A 27,746-nucleotide genomic window follows, 5' to 3' on the forward strand; every position below is an offset into this window, starting at 1 on the left:
AGCTTGCTTGAAAGCAATCTAAGCTTCCATGGCAGCAAGCTGACTTGTATAACTTCAGTCACAACTGTGGCACTTGGGCGTCAGATGGCTTCTTCATATCCACTGGAAGCTAAGACATCAGCCATGAGACACTGCATCATGGTTGGGTCTGCAAGTGTTCTCATGCAGTTGGCCACCACTTCCATGCCAGAAAGAATAGGCTCCAAGTTCTGCGCAAAGCTCTGTGCTAAGTTGGTGCCAGACTCCTCCATAATATGGGCGGCACCGCAGCCTCACAGCTCCAGGGACCCGGGTTCGATTCTGGGTACTGCCTGTGTGGAGTTTGCAAGTTCTCCCTGTGTCTGCGTGGGTTTTCGCCGGGTGCTCCGGTTTCCTCCCACATCCAAAGACTTGCAGGTGATAGGTAAATTGGCCGTTGTAAATTGCCCCTAGTGTAGGGAGGTGATAGGGAATATAGGATTACTGTAGGGTTAGTATAAATGGGTTGTTGTTGGTCGGCACAGACTCGGTGGGCCGAAGGGCCTGTTTCAGTGCTGTATCTCTAAATAAAATAAATGAAATAAAATAAAATTGAGATACTGGATGGGCTAAAAATTGATAAAAGAGGAGGTATTAGATCAGCTGGCTGCACTTAAAGTTGATAAATCACCAGGACTGGATGGGAATAATCCTAAATTGCTGAGAAAAGTAAGAGCAGAAATTGCAGAGGTACTGGCCATAATCTTCCAATCCTCCTTCGATACAGGGATGGTGCCAGAGGACTGAAGAATTGCAAATGTTACACCTTTGTTCAAAAAATGGGTGTAAGGATGAAGCCAGCAACTACAAGTTTAACCTCAGTGGTGGTAAAGTTTTGTGACAGATTATAATTTCTAAAAGCTAACAATCTCTTGGTAAGGGTTGATTAATTAGGGAAATCCAGCATGGATTTATTAAAGACAAATTGTGCTTAACTAACTTGATTGAGGTTTTTGATGAGGTAACAGAGAGGGTTGATGTCTTGATGTGGTGTATATGGACTTCCAAAAGGCGTTTGATAAAAGTATCACATAATAGGCATGCCAGCAAAATTGAGACCCATGGAATAAAAGGGACAGTGGCAGCATGGATACAAAGTTGGCTGAGTTGTGGTTTATAGTTGCTTTTCGGTGCCCAGTGGCTGCAGTGTATCCCATCTACAAGATAAACTGCAGGAACTCGCCAAGGCTCTTTTGACAGCACCTTCCAAATCAACAACTCTGCCACCGAAAAGGACAAGAGTAGCAGATGCATGAGGGCCACCATCTGCAAGTTCCTCTCCAAGTCACATACCATCCTGACTTGGAGCGATATTGCTGGTCCTTCACTGTCACTGGGTCAAAATCCTGGAACTCTCTCTGGAAACATATTGATCAAGAGCACATTTCAGAAACTCCTCCCCCTCTTATCTTTTACATTATTATATTTACATTATTACTATCCCAGTCTATATTAGGATAATTAAAGTCCCCCATTATAACTACTCTATAATTTTTGCACCTCTCTAATTTCCCTGAAAATTTGCTGCTCTATATCTTTCTCACTAGTTGGTGGCCTATAGAATACACCCAGCAGTGTAATGGTACCTCTATTGTTTCTTAACTCAAACCAAAATAGATTCAGTCCTTGACACCTCCAGGAGATCCGCTCTCTCCAGCAGTGTAATATCCTGCTCAATCAATACTGCCACCCCATCTCCTTTCTTTCCTTAAAAGCAAAATACTGCGGATGCTGGAAATCTGAAACAAAAACAAGAAATGCTGGAATCACTCAGCAGGTCTGGCAGCATCTGTGGAAAGAGAAGCAGAGTTAACGTTTCGGGTCAGTGACCCTTCATCGGAACTGACAAATATTAGAAAAGTCACAGATTATAAACAAGTGAGGTGGGGGTTGGGCAAGAGATAACAAAGGAGAAGGTGCAGATTGGACCAGGCCACATAGCTGACCAAAAGGTCACGGAGCAAAGGCAAACAATATGTTAATGGTGTTTTGAAAGACAAAGCATTAGTACAGATTAGGTATGAATATACTGAATATAGAACATCAGCAAGTGCAAACCTGAAGAAAAACAACCTGAAAAAAACAGTGGGTAAGCAAACTGAACAAACTAAGATGAAATGAAATAAATGCAAAAAATTTAAAAAGGAATGCAAAAAAAAGGAAGAAAAAATAACTAAAAATGACTAAAAATGAAAGTAAAGTGGGGGGCTGTCATGCTCTGAAATTATTGAACTCAATGTTCAGTCCGGCAGGCTGTAGTGTGCCTAATCGGTAGATGAGATGCTGTTCCTCGAGCTTGCGTTGATGTTCACTGGAACACTGCAGCAATCCCAGGACAGAGATGTGAGCATGAGAGCAGGGGGGAGTGTTGAAATGGCAAGCAACCGGAAGCTCAGGGTCCTGCTTGCGGACTGAGCGGAGATGTTCCGCAAAGCGGTCACCCAGTCTGCGCTTGGTCTCCCCAATGTAGAGGAGACCACACTGTGAGCAGCGAATACAGTATACTACATTGAAAGAAGTACAAGTAAATCGCTGCTTCACCTGAAAGGAGTGTTTGGGGCCTGGGATAGTGAGGAGAGAGGAGGTAAATGGGCAGGTATTACACCTCCTGCGATTGCAAGGGAAGGTGCCCTGGGACGGGGACGAGGTGGTGGGGGTAATGGAGGAGTGGACCAGGGTGTCGCGGAGGGAACGATCCCTTCGGAATGCTGACAGGGGAAGGGAGGGGAAGATGCGACTGGTAGTGGCATCACGCTGGAGGTGGCGAAAATGGCGGAGGATGATCCTTTGGATATGGAGGCTGGTGGGATGAAAAGTGAGGACAAGGGGAACCCTGTCACGGTTCTGGGAGGGAGGGGAAGGGGTGAGGGTAGAGGTGCGGGGAATGGGTTGGACACGGTTGAGGGCCCTGTCAACCACAGTGGGGGGAAATCCTCGGTTGAGGAAAAAGGAGGTCATATCAGAAGCACCGTCATGGAAGGTAGCATCATCAGAGCAGATGCGTCGGAGACGGAGAAACTGGGAGAATGGAATGGAGTCCTTACAGGAGGTAGGGTGTGAAGAAGTGTAGTCGAGGTAGCTGTGGGAGTCAGTGGGCTTATAATGGATATTGGTAGACAACCTATCCCCAGAGATGGAGACAGAGAAGTCGAGGAAGGGAAGGGAAGTGTCAGAGATGGACCATGTAAAGGTGAGAGAAGGGTGGAAATTGGAAGCAAAGTTGATAAAGTTTTCTAGTTCGGGGCGGGAGCAGGAAACGGCACCGATACAGTCATCAATGTACCGGAAAAAGAGTTGGGGGAGGGGGCCTGAGTAGGACTGGAACAAAGAATGCTCGACATATCCCACAAAAAGACAGGCATAACTAGGACCCATGCGGGTACCCATAGCGACACCTTTTACTTGAAGGAAGTGCGTGGAGTTGAAGGAGAAGTTGTTCAATGTGAGAACAAGTTCAGCCAGGCGGAGGAGGGTGGTGGTGGATGGGGACTGGTTGGGCCTCTGTTCCAGGAAGAAGCGGAGAGCCCTCAAACCATCCTGGTGGGGGATGGAGGTGTAGAGCGATTGGACATTCATAGTGAAGAGGAGGCGGTTGGGACCAGGAAACTGGAAATTGTCAAAATGACGTAGGGCGTCAGAAGAGTCACGGATGTAGGTGGGAAGAGACTGGACCAGCGGAGAAAAGATAGAGTCTAGATAGGAAGAAATAAGTTCAGTTGGGCAGGAGCAGGCTGACACAATGGGTCTGCCGGGACAGTCCCGTTTGTGGATTTTGGGAAGGAGATAGAAGCGGGCTGTCCGGGGTTGCGGGACTATGAGGTTGGAAGCTGTAGAGGGAAGATCTCCAGAGGAGATGAGGTCAGTGACAGTCCTTTGGACGGTGGCTTGATGTTCGGTGGTGGGGTCATGGTCCAGAGGGAGGTAGGAAGAGGTGTCTGTGAGTTGGCGTTGAGCTTCTGCAAGGTAGAGGTCGGTACGCCATACAACAACAGCACCACCCTTGTCTGCAGGTTTGATGACCATGTCGGGGTTAGACCTGAGAGAACGGAGTGCCTCAAGTTCAGAGGGGGACAGGTTAGAGTGAGTGAGGGGGGCAGAGAAATTGAGACGACCAATGTCTCGCCGACAGTTTTCAATGAAGAGATCAAGAGCGGGTAAGAGGCCAGGGTGAGGGGTCCAGGTAGAGGGAGAATGCTGGAGGCGGGTGAATGGGTCTGCTGGTCGGGGGGAGGACTCCTGGTCAAAGAAGTGAGCCCGGAGGCGGAGGCGACGGAAGAAGAGCTCAACGTCATGCCGAGCGCGAAATTCATTGAGGTGGGGGCGTAAGGGGATAAAACTGAGTCCTTTGCTGAGTACAGAACGCTCAGCATCAGAGAGGGGGAGGTCAGAGGGTCTAGTGAATACACGGCAAAGGGTCAGATCAGAAGGGGTGGGGTCAGAGGGAAGTGAAGCGGAAGGAGGATCTGGAGGGGCATTAGTCCCCATCAGCTGCTGGAGCTTGCGTTCCTTAACACCTGAAAGGAAGAAAAAAAGTTTTTTGTTAATGCGTCGGATGAGACGTAAGATGAGATGAAACTGCGGAGTAGAACAGATTTGAGATAAGGTGAGACGGTGCTGCTGGAGAGAGAGGTCCAGTGTGTGCATATGGCGGCGCATAGCACTGAGTGTGGATCTCGGGATGCGGCGAGAGTAGCAGTCCGAGGAACGTTGTATTTCTCGGAGATACCTGTGATCCTGGGTGGTTTCAAAGCATGATGGGTGAAACTGCAGTTGGAATCCACGTGGAATCAGTCGGAGCCGGAGACAGTCACTGAGGAAGGAGATGTGGCTGTGAAAACGAGTTTTGGTAGATACCTTATCAAACACCAGGAGGGAAATAGAAAGCAATGAAGGTGAACAAGGTAAAAGAGACAAACGAAAATCCCGTCGGAGAGAAGAGCAGAACTTCTTCATGGTAGGCATTCCTGGAAGAGAAGTGGCAGTGAATTAAACACTAAAATAAAAGCAAAATACTGCGGATGCTGGAAATCTGAAACAAAAACAAGAAATGCTGGAATCACTCATGCTAATACTAATGCTTTGTCTTTCAAAACACCATTAACATATTGTTTGCCTTTGCTCCGTGACCTTTTGGTCAGCTATGTGGCCTGGTCCAATCTGCACCTTCTCCTTTGTTATCTCTTGCCCAACCCCCACCTCACTTGTTTATAATCTGTGACTTTTCTAATATTTGTCAGTTCCGAAGAAGGGTCACTGACCCGAAACGTTAACTCTGCTTCTCTTTCCACAGATGCTGCCAGACCTGCTGAGTGATTCCAGCATTTCTTGTTTTTCCTTTCTTTCCTTTCCTGGGCTGAATTCTATGCACCTACTGCTGCTCTCGGCGGTGAAAAAAATGCACTGCCATGCCTCTGTGAGGCTCACAATAATATGCCGGTCAGGCTGTCCCCCTCTCAATCACGTGGAGAGGGCGGTCTCTTTGACCCGGGCAATGGCATCAGCTGCCTGTGCGCAGGCGCTGGCACCCTTTTTAAAGCCCTGCCGCCTAATTCAAATTTTTAAAGTTATAAACCCCTCTCACTGGACTGATTAAAAATCTGCCACCCCTTTCCCACACCCCCAATAACAAAATTCATTATTTACCCCCCTCCACCGCTCCCCCAAACTGAACAAAGTCACCCTTTCCCACCATCCCTTACACTAATGATGTAAATTTGACCCCATCCCTGTTCCCCCCACCCCGCTGCACTAGAGGTTTCCCCCTTCCCGACCACTGCGGCGCCTGCTTTCCCCAAATGTGACAGTGAAGGTGCGTGTGTGCGGCCCGACAGTAGGATTGGAGTCAATTTTATTTAAATGCATGCTAATTTGAATATTTTAATTCGGGTCCCATCGCCCTGCGGCAGGGGGGCCACCACAGAGCCTCGCCACCACCGGGAAAATCAGGCCTGGCCCTCCCGGTGTCGGACTCTGTGGTGGGCTGCTGTCGGAATGATTCCCGCACCTCCCCCCGCCCCATCATGGAGCCCATCGTCTGAAGCTTTATAAATTCCCGGCCCCTATCTTTCCTGAACACCTTGTATCCAGGAATATTTAGTTCCCAGTCCTACCCTTTTTTGATCCATGTTATTGCCACAACATCATATTCCCATGTGGTTATCTGAGCCTGCAGCTGGCCAGCTATATTTACCACATTTTGTGCATTTACATATGTACACTGTAAACCTAATTTATTCATAATATTCCATCTTTGTCTAATCCCACCTAATGTCTTATTTTTTCCTCTTGTGCTTTCCTTTGTGCACCTTGTTTCTCCTTTATAATGCTACACCCAGGTTCACATTCCCTGCTAAGTTAGTTTACCCCAACAGCACAAGCAAACTTCCCCATGAGGGCGTCAGTCTGGCTGTGTTGAAGTGCAACCCATCTGGCCCTTATAGGTTCCACCTTCCCAGAGCTGGCTGCAGTGGCCCTGGAATCTAAAGCTCTCCCTCCTGCAGCGTCTCTCCAGCTACGCATTCATATACTCTGTCCTCCTATTTCTATACTCATAAGCACATGGTACCAGGAGTAATCCGGAGAGTGCTACCTTTGGCGTGCTGCTTGCTAGTCTGTTTCCTGGCTCCCTAAAATCTGCCTGCAGGACCTCATCCCTCTTTCTACCTAGTTGATACCAATATGGACCACAGCCTCTCAGAGTGCTGTGTCGACTGTCAGTGACATCCTTGACCCTGGCACCAAGGAGGCAACATACCATCCTGAATTCATGTCTGCAGCCACAGAAATGCCTGTTCCCCTAACTATTAGAACATTACAGCGCAGTACAGGCCCTTCGGCCCTCGATGTTGTGCCGACCTGTGAAACCATCTGACCTACACTATTCCATTTTCATCCATATGTCTATCCAATGACCACTTAAATGCCCTTAAAGTTGGCGAGTCTACTACTGTTGCAGGCAGGGCGTTCCACGCCCCTACTACTCTCTGTGTAAAGAAACTACCTCTGACATCTGTCCTATATCGATCACCCCTCAACTTAAAGCTATGTCCCCTCGTGTTTGCCATCACCATCCGAGGAAAAAGACTCTCACTATCCACCCTATCGAACCCTCTGTTTATCTTATATGTCTCTATTAAGTCACCACTCCTCCTCCTCCTCTCCAACGAAAACAACCTCAAGTCCCTCAGCCTTTCCTCGTAAGACCTTCCCTCCATACCAGGCAACATCCTAGTAAATCTCCTCTGCACCCTTTCCAAAGCTTCCACATCCTTCCTGGAATGCGGTGACCAGAACTGCACGCAATACTCCAGGTGCGGTCTCACCAGAGTTTTGTACAGCTGCAGCATGACCTCGTGGCTCCGAAACTCGATCCCCCTACTAATAAAAGCTAACACACCATATGCCTTCTTAACAGCCCTATTAACCTGGGTGGCAACTTTCAGGGATTTATGTACCTGGACACCAAGATCTCTCTGTTCATCTACACTACCAAGAATCTTCCCATTAGCCCAGTACTCTGCATTCCTGTTACTCCTTCCAAAGTGAATCACCTCACACTTTTCCGCATTAAACTCCATTTGCCATCTCACAGCCCAGCTCTGCAGCCTATCTATGTCCCTCTGTACCCTACAACATCCTTCGGCACTATCCACAACTCCACCGACCTTCGTGTCATCCGCAACTTTACTAACCCACCCTTCTACACCCTCTTCCAGGTCATTTATAAAAATGACAAACAGCAGTGGCCCCAAAACAGATCTTTGCGGTACACCACTAGTAACTAAACTCCAGGACTCCATGAACATTTGCCATCAACCACCACCCTCTGTCTTCTTTCAGCTAGCCAATTTCTGATCCAAAGCTCTAAATCACCTTAACCCCATACTTCCGTATTTTCTGCAATAGCCTACCGTGGGGAACCTTATCAAAGGCCTTACTGAAATCCATATACACCACATCCACTGCTTTGCCCTCATCCACCTGTTTGGTCACCTTCTCGAAAAACTCAATAAGGTTTGTGAGGCACGACCTACCCTTCACAAAACCGTGCTGACTATTGAATACCCCTAGTGGAGATTGAGGGAATGGCAGATACATTAAATAAATACAGTGCCTCAGTTTTCACAGAAGAAATATTAGCATTGTAGAAAAGTCTACTCCCATTCCTGACTTCTTGGACACTTGTCTCCACTTTAGAGTTCAGGAGAATGTTTTACAATGAATCTAGCCCAAGCAAGTCATATGCCATTCGAGAGAATTTCTAAGGGAGATGTGGGAACAAGAAGTGTCTTTGGCTAAAGATAAGTGGTGATTGGTGTTTCACATACATCTGTATTGGGATGGCTCTTATTCATTGTATATACATGATGATTTGAACTTAGGAATTAGGCAACAATATAAAATATGGCAATAACACCCAATGAGGCGGTATGGCCAGTTATTACCTGGATTGTGAAACACTGTAGAAAGACATAGGCTAGTAGGATGAGCAGATAGATGGTAGATGCAGTTTAGTATAGAAAAATGTGAAGTAATAGATTGTGGAAGTAAGAACAGGGAATCGAAACATACCTTATTTTAAATAAAGCCAAGGAACAGAGCAGCTTACACAAGTTACTAATGATGGCAACAAACACAATCTTTGGTTTTGTATCCAGAAGTATAGAATACAAGTGTAAGTAAGTCATGTTGAACTCGTACAAGGCTGCAGTTGAAGTAATAGGTGCTGCTTTGTAAAATCATATAATTGGAAAAGGTGCAGTTAGATTTATTAGGCATTACAGTTATGATAGACTTGAGAATTTACAGTATACTTTACTAAAGTTGAGGAGGTTCAGAGCTGACTGAATGGAGGTCATCAAATGTATGAAGGGCCTCTGATAAGATAAATGGTGATGGATTGTTTCCAGTAGTCAGTGCGACAGGAATGAGAGAGAGTACATTTAAGATAATCACAAAACAATTAGAGAAGGCGCTTTCCATCGAGGATGGTTCGACTGTGAAATTTGTTGCAAACAGTTGTTGAAGCTTTAAAATTCTTTTCAAGGGGAATTAGACAAGTTTGAAAAAGAATAATATTAAAGGTGTAGGAGTGAGGGAGCAATATAGTGGGATTAGACTTAGTTACTCATTAAGAAAAACACTTGGTGTGGACTTGGATTAATGTTTCTAGGGCCTCATCCACATCAATCTTATTGTTACCACTGACTCAAACCCTCCTGCACCATTAGACTTACTGCCCCTTAGCTGGATCCCAGAAGTAGCTTCCCAATAACCAGTACCTGAGAGGGAGAGGGGTGTATCATATGTAGAAATAAGGTAAGGTCTCTTCCAACTATTTTTCAATGTAGGTGGTAAGTTTATTAAGATATATATAACCAGTGTTTCTCAGTATTTTCATAGCCAGAAAAGAATACCAGCGCCTTGATGTTTATGCAGAAAACATAGTGGCGGCGCAGTGGTTAGCACCGCAGCCTCACAGCTCCAGCGACCCGGGTTCAATTCTGGGTACTGACTGTGTGGAGTTTGCAAGTTCTCCCTGTGTCTGCGTGGGTTTCCTCCGGGTGCTCCGGTTTCCTCCCACATGCCAAAGACTTGCAGGTTGATAGGTGAATTGGCCATTTGCAATTGTCCCTAGTATAGGTGGTAGGGAAATATAGGGACAGGTGGGGATGTGGTAGGAATATGGAATTAGTGTGGGATTAGTATAGGTGGGTGGTTGATGGTCGGCACAGACTCGGTGGGCCGAAGGGCCTGTCTCAGTGCTGTATCTCTAAACTAAACTAAAAAAGTCAGATATCTGCATCTCCATTTTTTAACATGGCTGGGTCCCTTCCATGAGAACGAAGAAAGATCTCTCATTGGATGGTAAACTTTGAAGAATTAAAAAAATTGATTGGACTTATTATTAATTCACCTGTTATGTTTAAGATTTGTTCACTTTACAGATCAAAGAACTGAACATTCCTCTTGGGAGGACAAGATTATTTTCCATTTTGAATTCTGCGTTAAATACAAAGCTCATCTTCTGATCTGCGTGTTACTTTTGACTTCCTCTACAAAAACATTGAAAACTCATTAATAAGTCCATCAACAGTTCTTGAAGTTTAAATAGAAATAAAAACTCAATAGATAGTAGTTGCATTGCAGGAAAGTGAGGCCAGGGATAGATCAACGAGCAGGCAATGGAGCTTTGCAGGCCAAAGATTGTTCACAAGCTATAATTTGGCACTCTCTGCATTAGCTTTCTTCCAACTTGCACTTCATCTTCAGTCACAATTAATTGAACAATTTGACTTTAAATGATATGGGATGAGTCAAATTATTTGCTTTGTCCACATTTTTAACTCTAATCTGTAATGAAAATGTAGAATTAATGAATAGTGGTCAATGAATGTGTCTCTCTCTGCATCATCCCTCAAGCAGATTAAAGTTGAGCAAGATTAAAAATAAGCACACCTTTCATTTAAAAATAGTAAGAATAATGTACCTATCAGGTCAACATCTAAAACTCCAATGTGTTGAGAAAATTATTTACTCCATCTCCTATACTGTAGAAAATTGGACATTTTGCAAGCAGCTCCTGTTCCAACAAATATGATTTTCTCAATATGTAGATGTCCTTTTTCCATACTCTGCAATTTCAGTCGGGCCAGCATCACTTCCAATTTTCTTTTGGGAAGAGCATCGTAATATGTTAGCAAGGAGAAAAGGTATTATCTTATCCAGTGCATTCTTCAACTTTACTTATTTCAGTTTCAGAGTAATAACTACCAGAAGGACGTGGAGGCTTTGGAGAGGGTACAGAAGAGGTTTACCAGGATGTTGCCTGGTCTGGAGGGCATTAGCTATGAGGAGAGGTTGGATAAACTCGGATTGTTTTCACTGGAACGACGGAATTGGAGGGGCGACATGATAGAGGTTTACAAAGTTATAAGCGGCATGGACAGAGTGGATAGTCAGAAGCTTTTTCCCAGGGTGGAAGAGTCAGTTACTAGGGGACATAGGTTTAAGGTGCGAGGGGCAAAGTTTAGAGGGGATGTGCGAGGCCAGTTCTTTACACAGAGGGTGGTGAGTGCCTGGAACTTGTTGCCGGGGGAGGTGGTGGAAGCAGGTACCATAGAGACGTTTAAGAGGCATCTTGACAAATACATTAATAGGATGGGAATAGAGGGATACGGACCCCGGAAGTGCAGAAGGTTTTAGTTTAGGCAGGCATCAAGATCGGCGCAGGCTTGGAGGGCTGAATGGCCCGTTCCTTTGCTGTACTGTTCCTTGTTCTTTAATGTTCTCCTTTTCTTCCCTCATCTCCTGAAAGGGCTGATTCATGCAAAGGTATGGCATAAACAGGCTGTTTGATTATAATGCCAAGCCAATACTATCCTCACCATGTGTACACATACACACACTTCCCAGCAGGGATCATTTGGACAGCAATCAAGTGTAGGAATGCTGGAAGATTTGTTTTTCATTCCCTAGCCAAGGCTAATTATATATCTTTTCAACCATTTCCCCTGACTTAGCTCAGCGCAGGCTGGCAGTCAAACCGAGCACGTCCTGGTCCCACAAAGCAGCTTTGAATATGCTGGTAGGATTTTGAATATTACTCGCACACCTTTTTTTCCTCAAAGCTCTTTATGATTTGCATATCTTTTTTTTAAAAAGTCATCCTTTCATTTAACCATTTAAAGTTGAAATATATGTACAATTTTTCACATCAAGATCGGCGCAGGCTTGGAGGGCTGAATGGCCCGTTCCTTTGCTGTACTGTTCCTTGTTCTTTAATGTTCTCCTTTTCTTCCCTCATCTCCTGAAAGGGCTGATTCATGCAAAGGTATGGCATAAACAGGCTGTTTGATTATAATGCCAAGCCAATACTATCCTCACCAGGGGCGGCACAGTGGTGCAGTGGTTAGCACTGCAGCCTCACAGCTCCAGTGACCCGGGTTCAATTCTGGGTACTGCCTGTGTGGAGTTTGCAAGTTCTCCCTGTGTCTGCGTGGGTTTCCTCCGGGTGCTCCGGTTTCCTCCCACAAGCCAAAAGACTTGCAGGTTGGTAGGTAAATTGGCCATTATAAATTGCCACTAGTATAGGTAGGTGGTAGGGAAATATAGGGACAGGTGGGGATGTTTGGTAGGAATATAGGATTAGTGTAGGATTAGAATAATTGGGTGGTTGATGGTCGGCACAGACTCGGTGGGCCGAAGGGCCTGTTTCAGTGCTGTATCTCTGAACTGAACTGATGCTGCTGTCACTTACAGCTGAGTAACACTAAGCAGTGTGTAAAGACCTTTCCACAACCTCAAACTGAGGTAAGACAGTGAAATAACCTGATTTTGTTATTCATCATCTACATTCAGGAACCTGGGAACATTTGATCAACCTTAATTATATCGACCTTCAACGCTCCACACATCTCTGGCTCTGCAGATGGTTAAATCATCAATGACACAACCAGCCACTGTACACTGTCTCGCCATTCTCCCCTTCCCTCACAACTTTAAGACAGCTAGCCACAGGTTGTAACTCTTTCTTTCTCTCCATTGGGAACAGATCTTATGGCTCCAGTCAGAAGGAAGGACTTTAACCCCACCCTCAGTGACCATAATTTTGCTGGTAGATGGTCGGACAATCTTGCCCCTTAACTTCCAGACAAACTATGCAGGACAGCTTGATCTCACTGAGCAGAATTGCATGTCTTTCTGTGAGGATGCTGTCTGCTCCCACCACTAACCTCTTTCCCTGCCCCCTCCCCCTCTCAGCAGAATTTCATGGTCTGGCTGTTGGATAGCCCTTCCCCAACAGAATTTCTTGTTGTGAAAGATAGGGCCACCCTTACTCAGATAAAAATCTGTCTGCTTCTTGCTGCTGAGCAAACTTCCCTGTCTTTTTCTTCCCGATCCCCCTCTCTTTCACTCTCCTTCCTGCCCACCATCTTTTTTCTATCCCTCCTCATCCTCCTCTTTGTTTGTTTCCTTATCCTCCTCCTTCTCCCCCCTCCTTCTCCCATCTTTCTTTGAAATGTGGGTATTGCTGGTTGAGATCAGCATTTCTTTTCCATTTCTAGCTGTCCTTGAGAAGCTGGGTCTCTGCTGCCTTCTTGAACCACTGCAATCTATGTGGTAAAGATGCTTCCACAATGCTGTAAGGCAGGGAATTCCTGTGGTTTTGACCTAGTGAGAATGAATAATATTTTTGACTATGCACAAAACATTGTTTTGTTGATATAGAGTGACAGTTCTGCTTTTGTTTTGATGGCTGAGTATTTGGAAACTAACTCACCGAAATAATTGAAAACCATTGCTTTAAAACTTGAAGGCAAATGTAGCAAAATGGATTGGCAGACATCTCTGGGCATGGGTTCAAACCAGTCCTAACTAAAGGAATAGCATTATTTCTCAAAGGGCCAGTTCGAAGCTCTCTAGGTCCACAGGGCTAATGATCAGTTTCACACAATTTTTAGTGTAACCATGATAACCATGTTAACCAAGTTAACTTCTATTTACAAACAAAAGCACATTTTGTTTCAGCTTAAAATGTATAAAACTTTGACACTACCTTTAAGGCAATGCACAACAAAGACTGTTATTTCCCGAACTGCTATAAAAAGCAGTGAACAAATTGATAAAACCCTTCCAAAAATGGAGCAGTGCATATCACTGTGCTCCCAATCATTGAGAGAAAACATATAAGGTGATCACGATAAACCTGTTAGCTTAAAGTATTCATGCTACATTCTGCCAAGCAAAGTATCTTATACAATTAGAAAGGCATGCAGAATTAACAAAGGTCGAAAAAGAAATGTGTGGGGTAATCAGCCATTTCTAAGACAAGCTTGTTTGAGAAATGATTATAATAGCGACATAATTGAACTATAGTTAATCGCTTCCTGTCGCCTGTGTGACTCGGGACTCCCAGGTTCACAGCCCTGTGCCCATCGCCAATTCTCCACCACAGGACTGAGCAAATAGACTCTGGTAGAAGCCTGTAGAAGACCTTGTTTAATGTGGGGATCTTGGGGCACCATCATTGTCCACATGATTTTGACGGATTGGTGGTCAGATTTCGGTGATGTGTTGAACCACAATGACCGGGCCCACCTTGCCGTTGCAGCCTTCTCCCGCCTTCGCAGCTGGTGAGATGCACAGCCTTCCTTCGCCTGTTCTGCCGTTGAGGACTTTTTGGACTGCACTTTGTCCACCGCCTCCCCCTGACCTTGCCGGGAGCAAGGAGCAATGGCATTGCTGAAGGGATCGTCGGAGCGCTCAAGCCTGTCCACCACATCAAGGTGGTGATCCACGGAGGGGATCCTCATATACAGAGCAGTTGTTGTCACCACACTTCTGTACCGCAGTGAGACCTGGACTATGTATCAGCGACATAAGAGCGCTAGAAAAATTCCATCAGCAATGCCTCCACCGCACCCTCTGGATTCAATGGAAGGACCGTTGAACAAAAACTAGTGCCTTTCTTGAAGCCAGCTCCACAAGCATTCAGGCAAAACTGCTGCAAAACCAACTTCAATGGACTGGACACTGTGTCCAGATGGCCAAAAACCGTCTCCCTCGCCAGGTACTGTTTTCTCAACTCTCAAATGGCCAGTGTTCCAGCGGAGGACAAAGAAAATGCTTTAAAGACACTTTGAAGCTCTTTTTGAAGCGCGGCAGCATTAACATTGATGACTGGGCAGAGCTTGCGTCCCATAGTTCAAAATGGCGACAACTTGTCCATCAAGCTGCATCATGCTTTGAGTCCAAAAGCCTTAATGATGAAGCAGAGCAGCGGCAGAGAAGGAAAGGAAAAGAAGCAAATCCTCACCTCTGGATCCTACTTCCTTGTGGGACGTAGTGCCCCGTGTGCCCAAAGATCTGCGGTCGAGAATCGGCCTGTTCAGTCACCTGAAGACCCATGGCAGAAACTAGTGACCTTGAGTAGCCGTCATCCTTGAATCGAGGGACAGCCGATGACGAATCGCTTCCTATAAATAAATACTGTCTCATTAATGTACACTACAAACAGCAAGGGTCCCAGCACCAATCCCTGCGGTATACCACTGGTCACAGGCTCCCACTCGCAAAAACAGCCCTCGACTATCACCTTCTGCCACTAAGCCAATTTTGGATCCAATTTGCCAAATTGCCCTCGATCTCATGGGCTCTTAGCTTCGTAATCAATCTCCCATGCAGGACCTTATCAAAAGCCTTACTGAAGTCCTTGTAGACTACATCAACTGCTTTACCCTCATCTATACATTCTAGTCACCTTCTTGAAAAATTCAATCAAGTTTGTTAAGACATGATCTCCCCCTGACAAAGCCATGCTGACTATCCCTGATTAATCCCTGCCTCTCCGAGTGGAGATTAATCCTGTCCCTCAAGATTTTTTCCAATAGTTTCCCTACCACTGATGTTAGACTCACCGGCCTGTAATTACCTGGTTTATCCCTGCTACCCTTCTTGAATAATGGTACCACATTCGCTGTCCTCCACTCCTTTGGCACCTCTCTTGTGGCCAGAGAGGATTTGAAAATTTGTGTCAGAGCTCCTGCAATCTCCTCCCTTCCCTCACATAGCAGCCTGGGATACATCTCAAACAACAAAGAAAATTACAGCACAGGAACAGGCCCTTCGGCCCTCCAAGCCTGCACCGATTCAGATCCTCTACCTAAACATGTCGCCTATTTTCTAAGGGTCTGTATCTCTTTGCTTCCTGCCCATTCATGTATCTGTCTAGATACATTTTAAAAGACGCTATCGTGTTCGCATCTACCACCTCCGCTAGCAACGCGTTCCAGGCACCCACCACCCTCTGCGTAAAGAACTTTCCACGCATATCCCCCCTAAACTTTTCCCCTCTCACTTTGAACTCGTGACCCCTAGTATTTGAATCCCCCACTCTGGGGAAAAAGCTTCTTGCTATCCACCCTGTCTATACCTCTCATGATTTTGTACACCTCAATCAGGTCCCCCCTCAACCTTCGCCTTTCTAATGAAAATAATCCTAATCTACTCAACCTCTCTTCATAGCTAGCGCCCTCCATACCAGGCAACATCCTGGTGAACCATCTCTGCACCCTCTCCAAAGCATCCACATCCTTTTGGTAATGTGGCGACCAGAACTGCACGCAGTATTCCAAATGTGGCCGAACCAAAGTCCTATACAACTGTAACATGACCTGCCAACTCTTGTACTCAATACCCCGTCCGATGAAGGAAAGCATGCCGTATGCCTTCTTGACCACTCTATTGACCTGCGTTGCCACCTTCAGGGAACAATGGACCTGAACACCCAAATCTCTCTGTCCATCAATTTTCCCCAGGACTTTTCCATTTACTGTATAGTTCACTCTTGAATTGGATCTTCCAAAATGCATCACCTTGCATTTGCCCTGATTGAACTCCATCTGCCATTTCTCTGCCCAACTCTCCAATCTATCTATATTCTGCTGTATTCTCTGACAGTCCCCTTCACTATCTGCTACTCCACCAATCTTAGTGTCGTCTCATCTGGGCCTGGGGATTTATCCACTTTTAAGCCCGCTAAAACCGCTAATACCTCCTCCCTTTCAATGCTAACTTGTTCAAGTATATCGCAATCCCCCTCCCTGATCTCTGCACCTACATTGTCCTTCTCCGTAGTGAACACAGATATTTCCCATTTGGCATGTAGGATTTTCATGACACGCCATGGCCGGAATTTTACTGCTCTCGGCTGCTCAGTGTCCAATGAGGCGGAAATGGGTGAAGAACTTGGTCCCGCTCTGCGCCTCGTTGCTGCCGGTATCACACGCGAGGCAGCCATTAGCGGCCCTGTGGCGTATTTGAGTGAAAGGGGCGCATACTGGCGGGAGGCTGAACATCAGCGGGGGCGTGGCAAGAGCTGGAAGAGTTTGTTGAAAGCCATTTCAAAGGGTTGTCAGCAATCTCTGTGACTCTGAGAGGCTTACCTGAAGCAAGTGAGAGGAGACACTGCACATCTGCGAGAGAAAACCAAGGGATTGAGGGTGAAAGGACTGTTGGAGGACTGACAGTGCCCACCAAGCCAACACTTTGAGAAAAAACAGAACCCCACCAGAACCTAATTGCAGCAATGGAAAGGAGAAGTAGCTGCATGGCCCCCCACTTCTCAGAGGAATCCTTACATATCCTCCTCCAGGCAGCTCAGGCAAGGCTAGAGGTCCTCTTCCCATCCAACGGAAGAAGGAGGCCTTCCCAAATCACAAAGAAGGCGTGGCTGGAGGTAGTGGAGGAAGTCAGCAGCCGTGGAGTTGTTAGGAGGACATGGCTCCAGTACCGCAAGCGGGTCAATGATCTTCTGCGCTCTGCCCAGGTAAGGGGAATTCCGCATTCATCTCATCTTTTATGTGACAACACAGGGTCGAGGCCATCCATGTTCAGTGATTGGTTGCAGCCATGCCTTGGCCCACAGAATGGGCACATCTGCGATGCTCAGTGGTCCAGATGAGCTCCATCCATGCATTTCACTGGCATTGGTTTGAGCGCTCAGTCCAAGGGGTGAGTGTGTGATCTTCCAAGTGATATGTCTTAACTAATTCCTTTGTGTATACACAGGAGAAGAGGGCATATAATGCCCGAGAGAGGTCCCAGACCGGTGGTGGCTTGGCCAAGCTGGCATATTTGAGCAGACTGGAGGAGGATGTATTAATGCTGGCAGGGGATGTTGGAGGACATGCTATAGCTGATGGCGAGGCCGGCGCACCTGGCCAGGGGAGTGAGTTCCCCAGTGTGTGGTCGGGTGGGGGAGGTGGGGGGTGGCGTGTGGTGCGGCGATTGTCTCAGGCACTGAAGAGTGCTTTCAATTGTAAAATCTCACAGATGTGCCCACAATGCAGTCTATAACATGTCTTCCAAACAGGAATGCTGATCACAACTGGTCATTCCGATTTTCCCTGCAGGTAAAGCACAGCAGTGGCCAGGCAACGTCTCCCTGGCTGATGCATCCACCTCTGAGGAGAAGGAGTGGACCTCAAAGGGTGCGGCGTCGCATCCTCGCCCCACACCAAGCGCCAAATCAGAGACATTCACCTCGGTTGGAATGCGTGGCTCCTCGGATTTGTGGTCACAACCTGGTGTTAGCACCACACAATTACCAGGCCAGCTGCCAGAGGCAGTACCGGCCGATGCGTCTGACAATCGGAGGACTGTGGGAGGCCAGGCCAGTGCTGAGCCCCTTGTTGATGATGAGCCTCTGCTGACATCCATTCAGCGGGAGATGCTGCAAGTGCAGTGTGCGGTGCGTGGAGATCTGGCAGAGTTAACAGATACTTTGAGTGCTATGACTCAGACTTTGGAGATGTCCATCCAGGGCTTGAGTACTGCACATTCTCTGTCATCTATCCATCTGGCCTCCTCCATTGACAGATTGGTGGCTGCAGTGGAGGGGCCAGTCTGAAATGCAATGCATAACCTCACAGAGGGAATGGCCTCCATGGACCAGAGCATTAGAGATCTGATTCTAATGCTCAGGCGACATTTGGAAGCTGCTCATCCCTCTGAGGTTAGCACATAGGACCAATTGAGCCTTGAGAGGGCATAGGGGAGCAGCCGATTTCATATGGGAGCTCTTCTTAGGGCGCTCCTGATGCATCCTAGAACATAGAACAGTACAGCACAGTACAGGCCCTTCAGCCCGCGATGTTGTGCCGAACCTTTAACCTACTCTAAGATCAAACTAACCATTTGCTCAACAACCGGACATCCACAGTTCTCTGGGGTAGGGAATTCCAAAAGTTCACGATCCTGAGTGAAGAAATCGTTTCTCAGCTCAGTCCGAAATGGCCGACCCCTTATTCTGAGATTGCGACCAGTGTTTTTGACTCCCCAGCCAAATGAAATATCTTCCCAGTATCTACCCTGTCAAGCCCCCTAAGAATTTTCCATGTTTCAATGAGATCACCTCTCATTCTTCTAAATTCACAGAAATGTCTGCTCCCTCTGTCCCGCATCCCAGGTAAGAAGACCAAAACTGCACACAGCACTCCACATGTGGTCCCACCAAGACCCCATAGGATTTACTCGTATTTATTTGTAATGAAGGCTAACATACCATTTGCTTTGCCAATTGCTTGCTGCACCTTCATGTTAATCTTATATACAAGGACACCAAGCTCCCTCTGAACATCAACACTTTCCAGTCCCCCACCCTTTAAATCTTTCATTTTTCTGTTTTTCTTACCAAAGTAGATAACATTACATTTCTCTGCATTATGAAACAACAACTTGTATTTAGATAGCACCTATAATGTAACACAATAATATAATAAAGAGGTAGGTGTTAAGGAGCGGTTTAAAGGGGGAAGCAATTTAGGGAGAGAAGTCCAGGGCTTACAGCAATGGCAGCTGAAAGCACAGCCACCAATAGTGCAGCAATTAACCTTGAGGAACCTGAAGAGGCCAGAACTGGAGAAGAACAGGTATCTTGGCGGGTTATGCAGCTGGAGGAGATTACAGAGATAGGGAGGGGTGAGGCCATGGAGAAATTTGAAAACAAGGATCAGAATATTAAAATTAAGGCGTTGCCACCACTGGAGCCCATGTAGGTCAGCGAGCACAGGGGTGATGGATGAATGTGACTTTGTGCGAGTTAGGACACAGGCAGCAGAGCTATGGATGATCTCAAGTTTATGGAAGGCAGAATGTGCGAGGCCAGCCAGGAATGCATTAGAATAATCAGGTTCAGAAATAACAAAGGAAAAGAACGTTTTAGCAGTACATGAGCTGAGGCAGGAGCAGAGTCCATACAACCATAGAAAAGTTACGGCACAGAAAGAGGCATTCAACCCATCGTGTCTGCGCGGGCTAAAAAAAAACTGGTCACCTAATCTAATCCCACTTTCCAGCACCCGGGCTGCAGCCTTGCAGGTTACAGCACTTCAGGCGCACGTCCAGGTCCCTCTAAATAAGTTGAGGGTTTCTGCCTCTATTACTAATCCGGGCAGTGAATTCCAGACACCCACCACCCTCTGGGTGAAAAAGTTTTTCATGTCCCTTCTAATCCTTCTACCAATCACCCCAAATCTGTGTCCCCTGCTAACTGACCCCTCCACCAGGGAAACAGGTTCTCCCCGTCTACCCTATTGAGGCCCCTGCAGCTCCTTGTCTCTTCTGCCAGTGACATCAGCACCGCATACTCCCAGGGTGTCAGAGGGTGTTCCTGAGACTTCTCAGGGTCACATTGAGATGCCGCGGCCCGCAAGGCCTTGGGCAGGCAGAGGACGCCCGCCAAAGTCATCCAGAGCAACCCGGCAGCCTGATCAGCCACCTGCCTCTGGTGTGGCTGGTGGCGAGGGATCGTCCACACCCGTGAGCACTCACAAACATTTTTTAAAATTCACACTAACAGCACTCTGGGGTCACTGGTGCAATTCGTAAATATTTGATGTATAAACGCACTAAAAATTATAAAATTTTTCACTTGGCATTTTTACATGTCACAGGTCATTGCTGATGTTGTAGGTGATATGGTTGCTCTTCATGAGAAGGATTATTTGAGAGGTGACAAATTTGGGCTGTGTGGTGTTTGATGGAGAGATGGCCTGGTTCAGATCAGATTTCCCCCTGAAGGTGAGTGCCTCTGCCCTTCCAGCTGCTGTTAATGCCTCATCTCAGACTGCCAAGTCAGTTTATGGTTGATGAGACTCTGTTCAGGAGAAACGCCTGAGTATTTGAGCCTCCCGGGTCTCTCTAGCACTCAACTCCACCTGGCCTTCAGTTCCTTCTCCCTGCCGTTCAGGTGGTTGCGGCCCCTCTTCTTCATCCGTATCACCATCCTCGTCTGAGGAAGCCTCGTGCTGACCTTGATCATCCTCCAGGGCCTCTCCTCTCTCCATCGCCAGGTTATGTAAGGCGCAGCAGATGACAATAATTCTAGTGACCCTTGATGGCGAGTACTGCAGGGCTACACCTGAGCAATCGAGACACCTAAATCTCATTTTGAGAAGACCTATAGTCTGTTCTATTGTCACTCGAGTGGCCGACCGACTCTCATTCTAATGTTCCTCTGCATCATTCCTTGGATTCCTCACTGGGGTCATCAGCCGTATCTTCAGCGGTAACCCCTGTCGCCATGTATCCTTGCAGTCGTTCAGGAGGGCTGAATAATGCTGGCACCTGGGAGTTCCGCAGAGTGAAAGCATCGTGACTGCTTCCAGGATAACATGCACACACCTGCATGATGCCCTCGGTGGTCACAGACGAGCTGAACATTCATTGAGTGGAACTCCTTGTGATTAATGAAGGCCCCTGACTGACCTGCAGGTGCTCTAATGGCCACATTAGTACAGTCTATTACACCCTGGACCGTGGGGAACCCAGCAATGGTGCTGAAGCCTCTGGCTGTCTCGGCCTGACGTTGGTGTCCGTCTTGGAGTTGATGAAACGGTTGGCACGCCTGAAAATGGCATCAGTCACAACCTTTATGTAGTGATGCGCTGATGCTTGTGAAACTCTGCACATATCTGCCAATAAAACTTGGAACGAGTTTATTGATGCATAGAAATTCAGCGCTACTGTTACCTTCAGTGCGACCGGCACTGGATGGCCAGCCATGCAGTTTGAAGCAACTTCCCCTGCCAGCATCTCACACAGAGATGTGACAGTCTCCCATGGCAGCCGCAATCCTCTTCGGCATTGGCATTGTGACAGTTGCAGGTAGCTCAAAAGTGGGCGATAGACCCTGCCTGCTAGGTAGGCTCATCTGACAGGTGGTTGCACCCGGGCCACTCTGCCACCTTCTTTCCCTCTCCCATTACGAGGCTGCACTGGGCCAGCTGGTTGCGTGTTCCCCTGGCCAGTTGTCCTCCTGTCCCTCCTTGCAGCATAGTCCTCCTCATTAGATGAGCTGCCTCCAGAGTGCACAATTCCCATTGCTGCTGTGTTCCACAGTTGCAATTAGTTCAGGTATTACCACCCTGCTGTAAGGACAGGCACACACAACCCCCTCCCTTTCACCCAAGAAATCAATACTGCTGGGGCCCGATCAGGAGTGAGTAACACTCAGATGAACCCTGCTGAACAAGGTGAAACTACCACAAACTGTAAAGTCACACAAATAAATAACAATGAATAAAGAACCAACAAAACAGTACCTCCAACTCCTTCACAGCCTGCCGTTCTTTTAAACCTGCCGGGTTCCTAGCACACCCCTCGACTTGTTTGACAGCAATGTAAAATCTGACAGCCAACGTAAAATTGCTGTCAATTGGTGTTTCAACGAGCTAAATTACTGTTTAATTGATTGGAAACTGACCATGAGTGGTGCCTCGATCTCGCCCGCCATCCGACCTGCATAGAATGGCGTTTGTGCGTAATGACGTTGGGGACCCGACCCGACATCATCGACTGCCATATTACGTCTCTGACGCCTCGGTGGAGTCCTGTTTTTCACAGGTAAAATTCCGGCCCATAGGTAGGAAGTTGGCTGAAGGATGGAAGACAGAACTGTGCTTAATGACTGAATTTTAAACTGAAGTAGGTAGATGTTAACATTCACCATCGCGTAGAAAAACTGCTGGTAGTGGATTGGCCGGCTGTTATACACCCCACCAAATTTCATTTCCATTGAAGTCAATAGAAAGTAACATTGCTTTTTAAGCTGACAAGATCAGTTAGAAAGGAGCAGATATCTAGTTATAGCGTCCCTACATAGTTAGGCACCTGGTGTATTCTCATAACAACTGATAAAGGTTCAGTTTCACTCCATTACTGGAATACAATCAAACCAGAGATAATAAGTAACAAAAGTTACTATCTGATATTTCCGCAACTGCCACAGCCTCCAAGATAGGAGATTTTAGCTTGCAACTGTCACCGTTCAGAGTAAATGGAACTGAGTAAATGGGGTAGTCAGCCTCCTGTTGCGCTGCACAAAAGTACTGCAATGCACAATGTCATGACATCAGCCCATCAATACAATATATTCTGCATGTAACTTGAAATCCATCTGGACTATATCCATCAATATTTAGTCTGTCTTTGAATACAGGAGATAATTTCATATATTTTTAAATGCAATCACCAGCAAGACTTAACCTACATTACATGTTAAGAACTATTGTTCCAGGATGCTTTACTCAAAGCTCTTTCCTTATATGTTATTAAAGGTTTTTCAGTAAGGTTTCTTACAAACTCACACATCCACCATAGAAATTGTATAATTTCAGAATTTGTCACATTCTTCAGGAAGGCATTTCAACCATCAGCTGCTCAGCATATTGGAAAAGTGTAGAGTTTGAGCTTGTTTTGTTAGTAATTTAAACTTCTTCAGGCACTCTGACATACAGTTACATTAGTATGTGAAGTACAGGATTACTTTGTATTTTAAATGTACATTATAAATTCTGATGAAAGGCCATTTTAATTTGTGTGCGATGCACGGTGATGTCTGTTTCCTAGATAATTGTATCAACCTCCAGCTCTCAAAACATTGTGACTTCTGAGTTTGGCCGTGGCATTACTGTACCAATGAAACCCTGACTTTAAAATTATGAAGGGATTTGATAAGGTAGGCATAGAGAAGATTGCACTTGTGAGTTCAAGACCAGGGACCATGAATACAAGTTGACCACGAATAAATCTAATAAGGAATTCAGGAGAAACGTTGTGTGGTTGAAGTAATTATCATAGATACATTTAAGGGGAAGCTAGATATGTACGTAAGGGGAAAAGGAATAGAAAGATATGTTCATGGGGTGAGATGAAGTAAGGGGGGAGGAGACTGATGAGCTTAAACACCAGCATGAACCTGTTGGTCCGAATGGCCTGTTTTTGTGCTGTTTGTGATTCTATGTAAATAGTCTGTTCTGTTACATTGAATCAAAAAGATTCAAATAAAGATAATATTCACAAAGAATACTAGTGCTGCAGTCATGTTGCAGGCAGTGCACAATTCCTAATGGAAACAGTGGTTAATGATTCGCTGTACCTAACAGTGCTAAATGTATTTTATATACAGTACCGTTTTTATAGGCATGACATCCTGTCTTTATTAAACACCAAAAATCAGCAAAAGGAGACAATTCTACTCCACTCAATTGTTTAGTTTAGTTTAGTGATACAGCACTGAAACAGGCCCTTCGGCCCACCAAGTCTGTGCCGACCATCAACCACCCATTTATACTAATCCTACACTAATCCCATATTCCTACCACATCCCCACCTGTCCCTACCACCTACCTATACTAGGGGCAATTTATAATGGCCAATTTACCTACCAACCTGCAAGTCTTTTGGCTTGTGGGAGGAAACCGGAGCACCCAGAGAAAACCCATGCAGACACAGGGAGAACTTGCAAACTCCACACAGGCAGTACCCAGAATTGAACACACTGGAGCTGTGATTTTGTTATGGAAATGAGCTAATGGGCCTAGAATCACATTTCCATCCAATTAGCGGCAGTGGATGCGGAAAGGAGTTGGGACAGAGGCAGTGGCGGGCCCAATTTAAAGGGCAGACGGAAGCCATTACTGAGGTTGCTGTTCGCCCAAGGGATGGTGGAAGGACCAGAGAAAAGGGCAGTGAGAAGGGAGGCCCCCTCCTGTCCCCCCATTTTTGTGACACCTCACTGGAGGTGGTGACTGAGTGCAGAAACATCCTATTCCCTGCCAGTGGCAATAGAAAACCTGCAAGGCTCACTGAGAGAGCATGGCTTGGAGGTGGCTAACGAGGTCAGCAGCAGAGGCGTGGTGAGGAAGAACTGGGTGCAGTGCCAGAAGTGTTTCAGTGACCTTGTTACGTCTGGAAAGGTGAGTTCAAAGATAGACCCAGATGGTATGCCTCCTGGTCGGTAGTCACCAGAGTGCAAAAGAGAGGGGCATTCTGAGGGCAAATAAAGGTCTCCTAGCCATTGAAGTGATGTGTGTACAGCAGCATTGATGTCCCTATGCCCAAAAACCAGAGTACACCAATTTGTAGCCCTTAATGTCTGTGAACTGATTTGTAGGATAAAGGTGTCTTTGTGAACTGGAGTTTAGGGAGAGTGGTTATTAAAATAACTATTTTTGTGCCTTTAACATTCAAATGTTCCGCTTCAGACTTTCATATCATCCTGACTTTTTTTTTCCTCCAGTTCCATTGAATGTCAGGCAGAACTTTCAAATATGGAGTGTAAACAGGTGATCGCACATAGCTTGTTACACACTCCATTGGATTTTCCTTTCCGTTTAAAGGCTGGTCAATCCTCGATCACCCATTTTATTCGTCAGCTGAAGTTGAACATTTCACCTGTTGTGTACATCTACCTTTCAAAGCCCATGTAACTACCTATTTTGTGTGCTGGGGCCATTCTTCAGTTGGTAGGCTTGGCCTATGGTACATAGGCAAGGCTGCATATTTAGTCTCAATTGTAGAGAGTGACCTGCAAGATGGATGTACAAACACTAGACAATACAGTCAATTTCCTCTGCAGTAAAACAAAAATGACACTGATCTCAGAAATAGACAAAACAATCTAATCTAATAAAGCAAGCAAAGGGGGATGGTCCTTCTTTCCCAGTGTTAAGTGCTCATGATAGCTGTCCCATGTTGTGCCTGGACATTTGATGGCTATCCAGTAAAAGTGAGAAAGTCCCATTGCAGCTATAAAAAGCTAATACCACTTGATAACATGAACTTGTGTATCTGCGACAGGTGTTCAAATAGATTGAATACATTTTGTCAGATTTTTTAAGAGTCTACACGACAGGCAGGGCCTCATGCAGCAGTCAGCTTATCGGAAAATTACAACCACTTCCTGAGAAGCTTTCTGCTGTCTGCAATGTCTCACCAGTGTGGGAATCCTTGAAAAACTAAACCTGATACTTCAAGTTGAAGTTCTGAATCTGGAGGTGATTTGTGGTCACACAGTGATTTTCAGATAATTGTTAAGCTGCACTGTGATGTTTTCTAACTTAAATTTCTCCTGTTTCCCCAGTTATGCTTTGTTGTGTTCTGGACTCCACATCTGTCAGAGAAAATTCTGGTTAATCTGATCGGTGTGAATTTAGCTTTTGCTGAGCTCTGTGTGATTCCACTGCGGATCTTCTCCTTCTTCCCGTTCCCAGGTATGAAGCTTTATTAAAAGTAATGCCTCAACATTCAAGAGATGTTATAATTGGTTGACTACTAAATGGCACTGTACTTTTCAGAAATGGCTACAGAACAATGGTTTAGATCAGGCCTTGCTGTAGCAACAATGGGTGAAATACAGGATTAGATGCAGTTACTCAGTTTACCCTACTCTTGTTGGTCTGCTTCTTCATGATTGTGTGGCTTCTTCAGGATGATGCAAGAGGAATTTAGAATGAAAACAAGAGTTAAGGGAAGCTTAAGAGCCCCATTCTATTCATGAAAATCCTAATAGTCCTTTACCTTTGCTCCCAAATGATCATTCAGAATTTTTCTTTTAAAGTGTCAAGGGAGGATTACCAAAAAGGTCCCACAAATGACCCAGTCACCTCTCCCAGAAGAAACAAAGCAGGTGAAATTCCTCTCACTAAATTTATTGAAAAAGTTGTTAGTATTTTTAGTATAATTATTTGCAGGAGGGAGTTTCTTCTGAAAATTACAAGTGGTTGTGACAGTTGGGTTTTGAACTGTTGGAACATTCAATGACTCACATAAGCATATTCTGTTAATTCTGTGCCAAATATTAAAACCTGTTGGACCACCTCAAAAAAAAAAATTGAAACCATTTTTAAGCTGCCTTCCACAGAGGCAGACTACCCCTGACAATATTGGTGGATTTTACTGACTGGATTGCTGCCCAGCATGAATTCGACTTCTGACGTGTGTACTTAGCAGTTCCTGGGTCATTTTAGCATTTTTTCCAATTTAAAAGCTAGTTTGTGTGATGGCTGCCTTTATATTGTAGGATGCAGCTAGCTGTAGTCTCAACTTTGGTATCTGTGCTGCAATGAAAATGAAGCAGTGTTCGTGTCTCTGGAGATATGGAGCACCAGCTCAAAAGGGTTATGTCTCCCATTGGTAAACATAAACAGCTATTTTTTTCCTGGCCAATAAGAAACTGAGCCCAACAATATAGGATAACAATGCAAATTTTGGCATTATTGGCTTGTACAGATTTTCCCTGGCCACTGAAGGTCTATTTCCAGAAAACAAAGGCCATGATTATGCCTTCTCATTGAAACAATTTGCAGGGGCATAGTTATTTTTGTGTTGCTATTGATACTCTGGAATCAACTCGTAATGTAATTATGAGGTACCAGCAGCCAAGTATCCAACCCACAGTGTAATTCTGGAGTAGCAGCAGCCAAGATGGCCAAAGCAACTTCTGTTTTAAGTGCTTCTATACAATAAATAAGTAGTGTAAGAGTTGCTGATTGTGCCAGCAGAAACATAATATGATGTTAAAACTCAGTTTTGTCTGATAACACACCTGTGAAGCACCTTGGGACATTTTTACTATGTTAAAGGAGCTATATAAATGCAAGCTGTTGTAGTTTGGTCCCTCCCTGGTGGTTCTCCTGTTATAGCCCCCATTCCTGCTCCCTTAAGCCTAAGGAATGCAGACGTGAACATTTAGGGCAGACAACTGGTTTAGCTGTTTATTGGCAGATCTGGCTGCACTACATAATGCACCAACAAGCCCAGGATCATCCTAGAATGGAAAGATAAACCCCAGCTTCTCTGCTGCACTACAAACTGTCTTCTTAAACCTCTTGCCCCCTGCCTCCTCCACACTTACCTCCAATAACAAGTGTAAGGAGCTCATT

General features: G+C 45.8%; 1 protein-coding gene across 2 annotated transcripts in view; it reads left to right on the top strand.

The window, feature by feature from the left end:
• The window catches only part of ankhb (ANKH inorganic pyrophosphate transport regulator b), a 191,083-nt gene that overhangs the window by 136,251 nt on the left and 27,086 nt on the right, over positions 1-27,746 (top strand). For both annotated transcript variants that reach the window (XM_068058496.1, XM_068058489.1), the window contains exon 9: positions 25,946-26,075. In XM_068058496.1, coding sequence (XP_067914597.1) covers positions 25,946-26,075 — 130 coding nt within the window. The remainder of the gene's footprint in view (positions 1-25,945; positions 26,076-27,746) is intronic.

This window comes from Heterodontus francisci, chromosome 2 (genome assembly GCF_036365525.1).
Source record: "Heterodontus francisci isolate sHetFra1 chromosome 2, sHetFra1.hap1, whole genome shotgun sequence".
Taxonomy (NCBI): Eukaryota; Metazoa; Chordata; class Chondrichthyes; order Heterodontiformes; family Heterodontidae; genus Heterodontus; species Heterodontus francisci.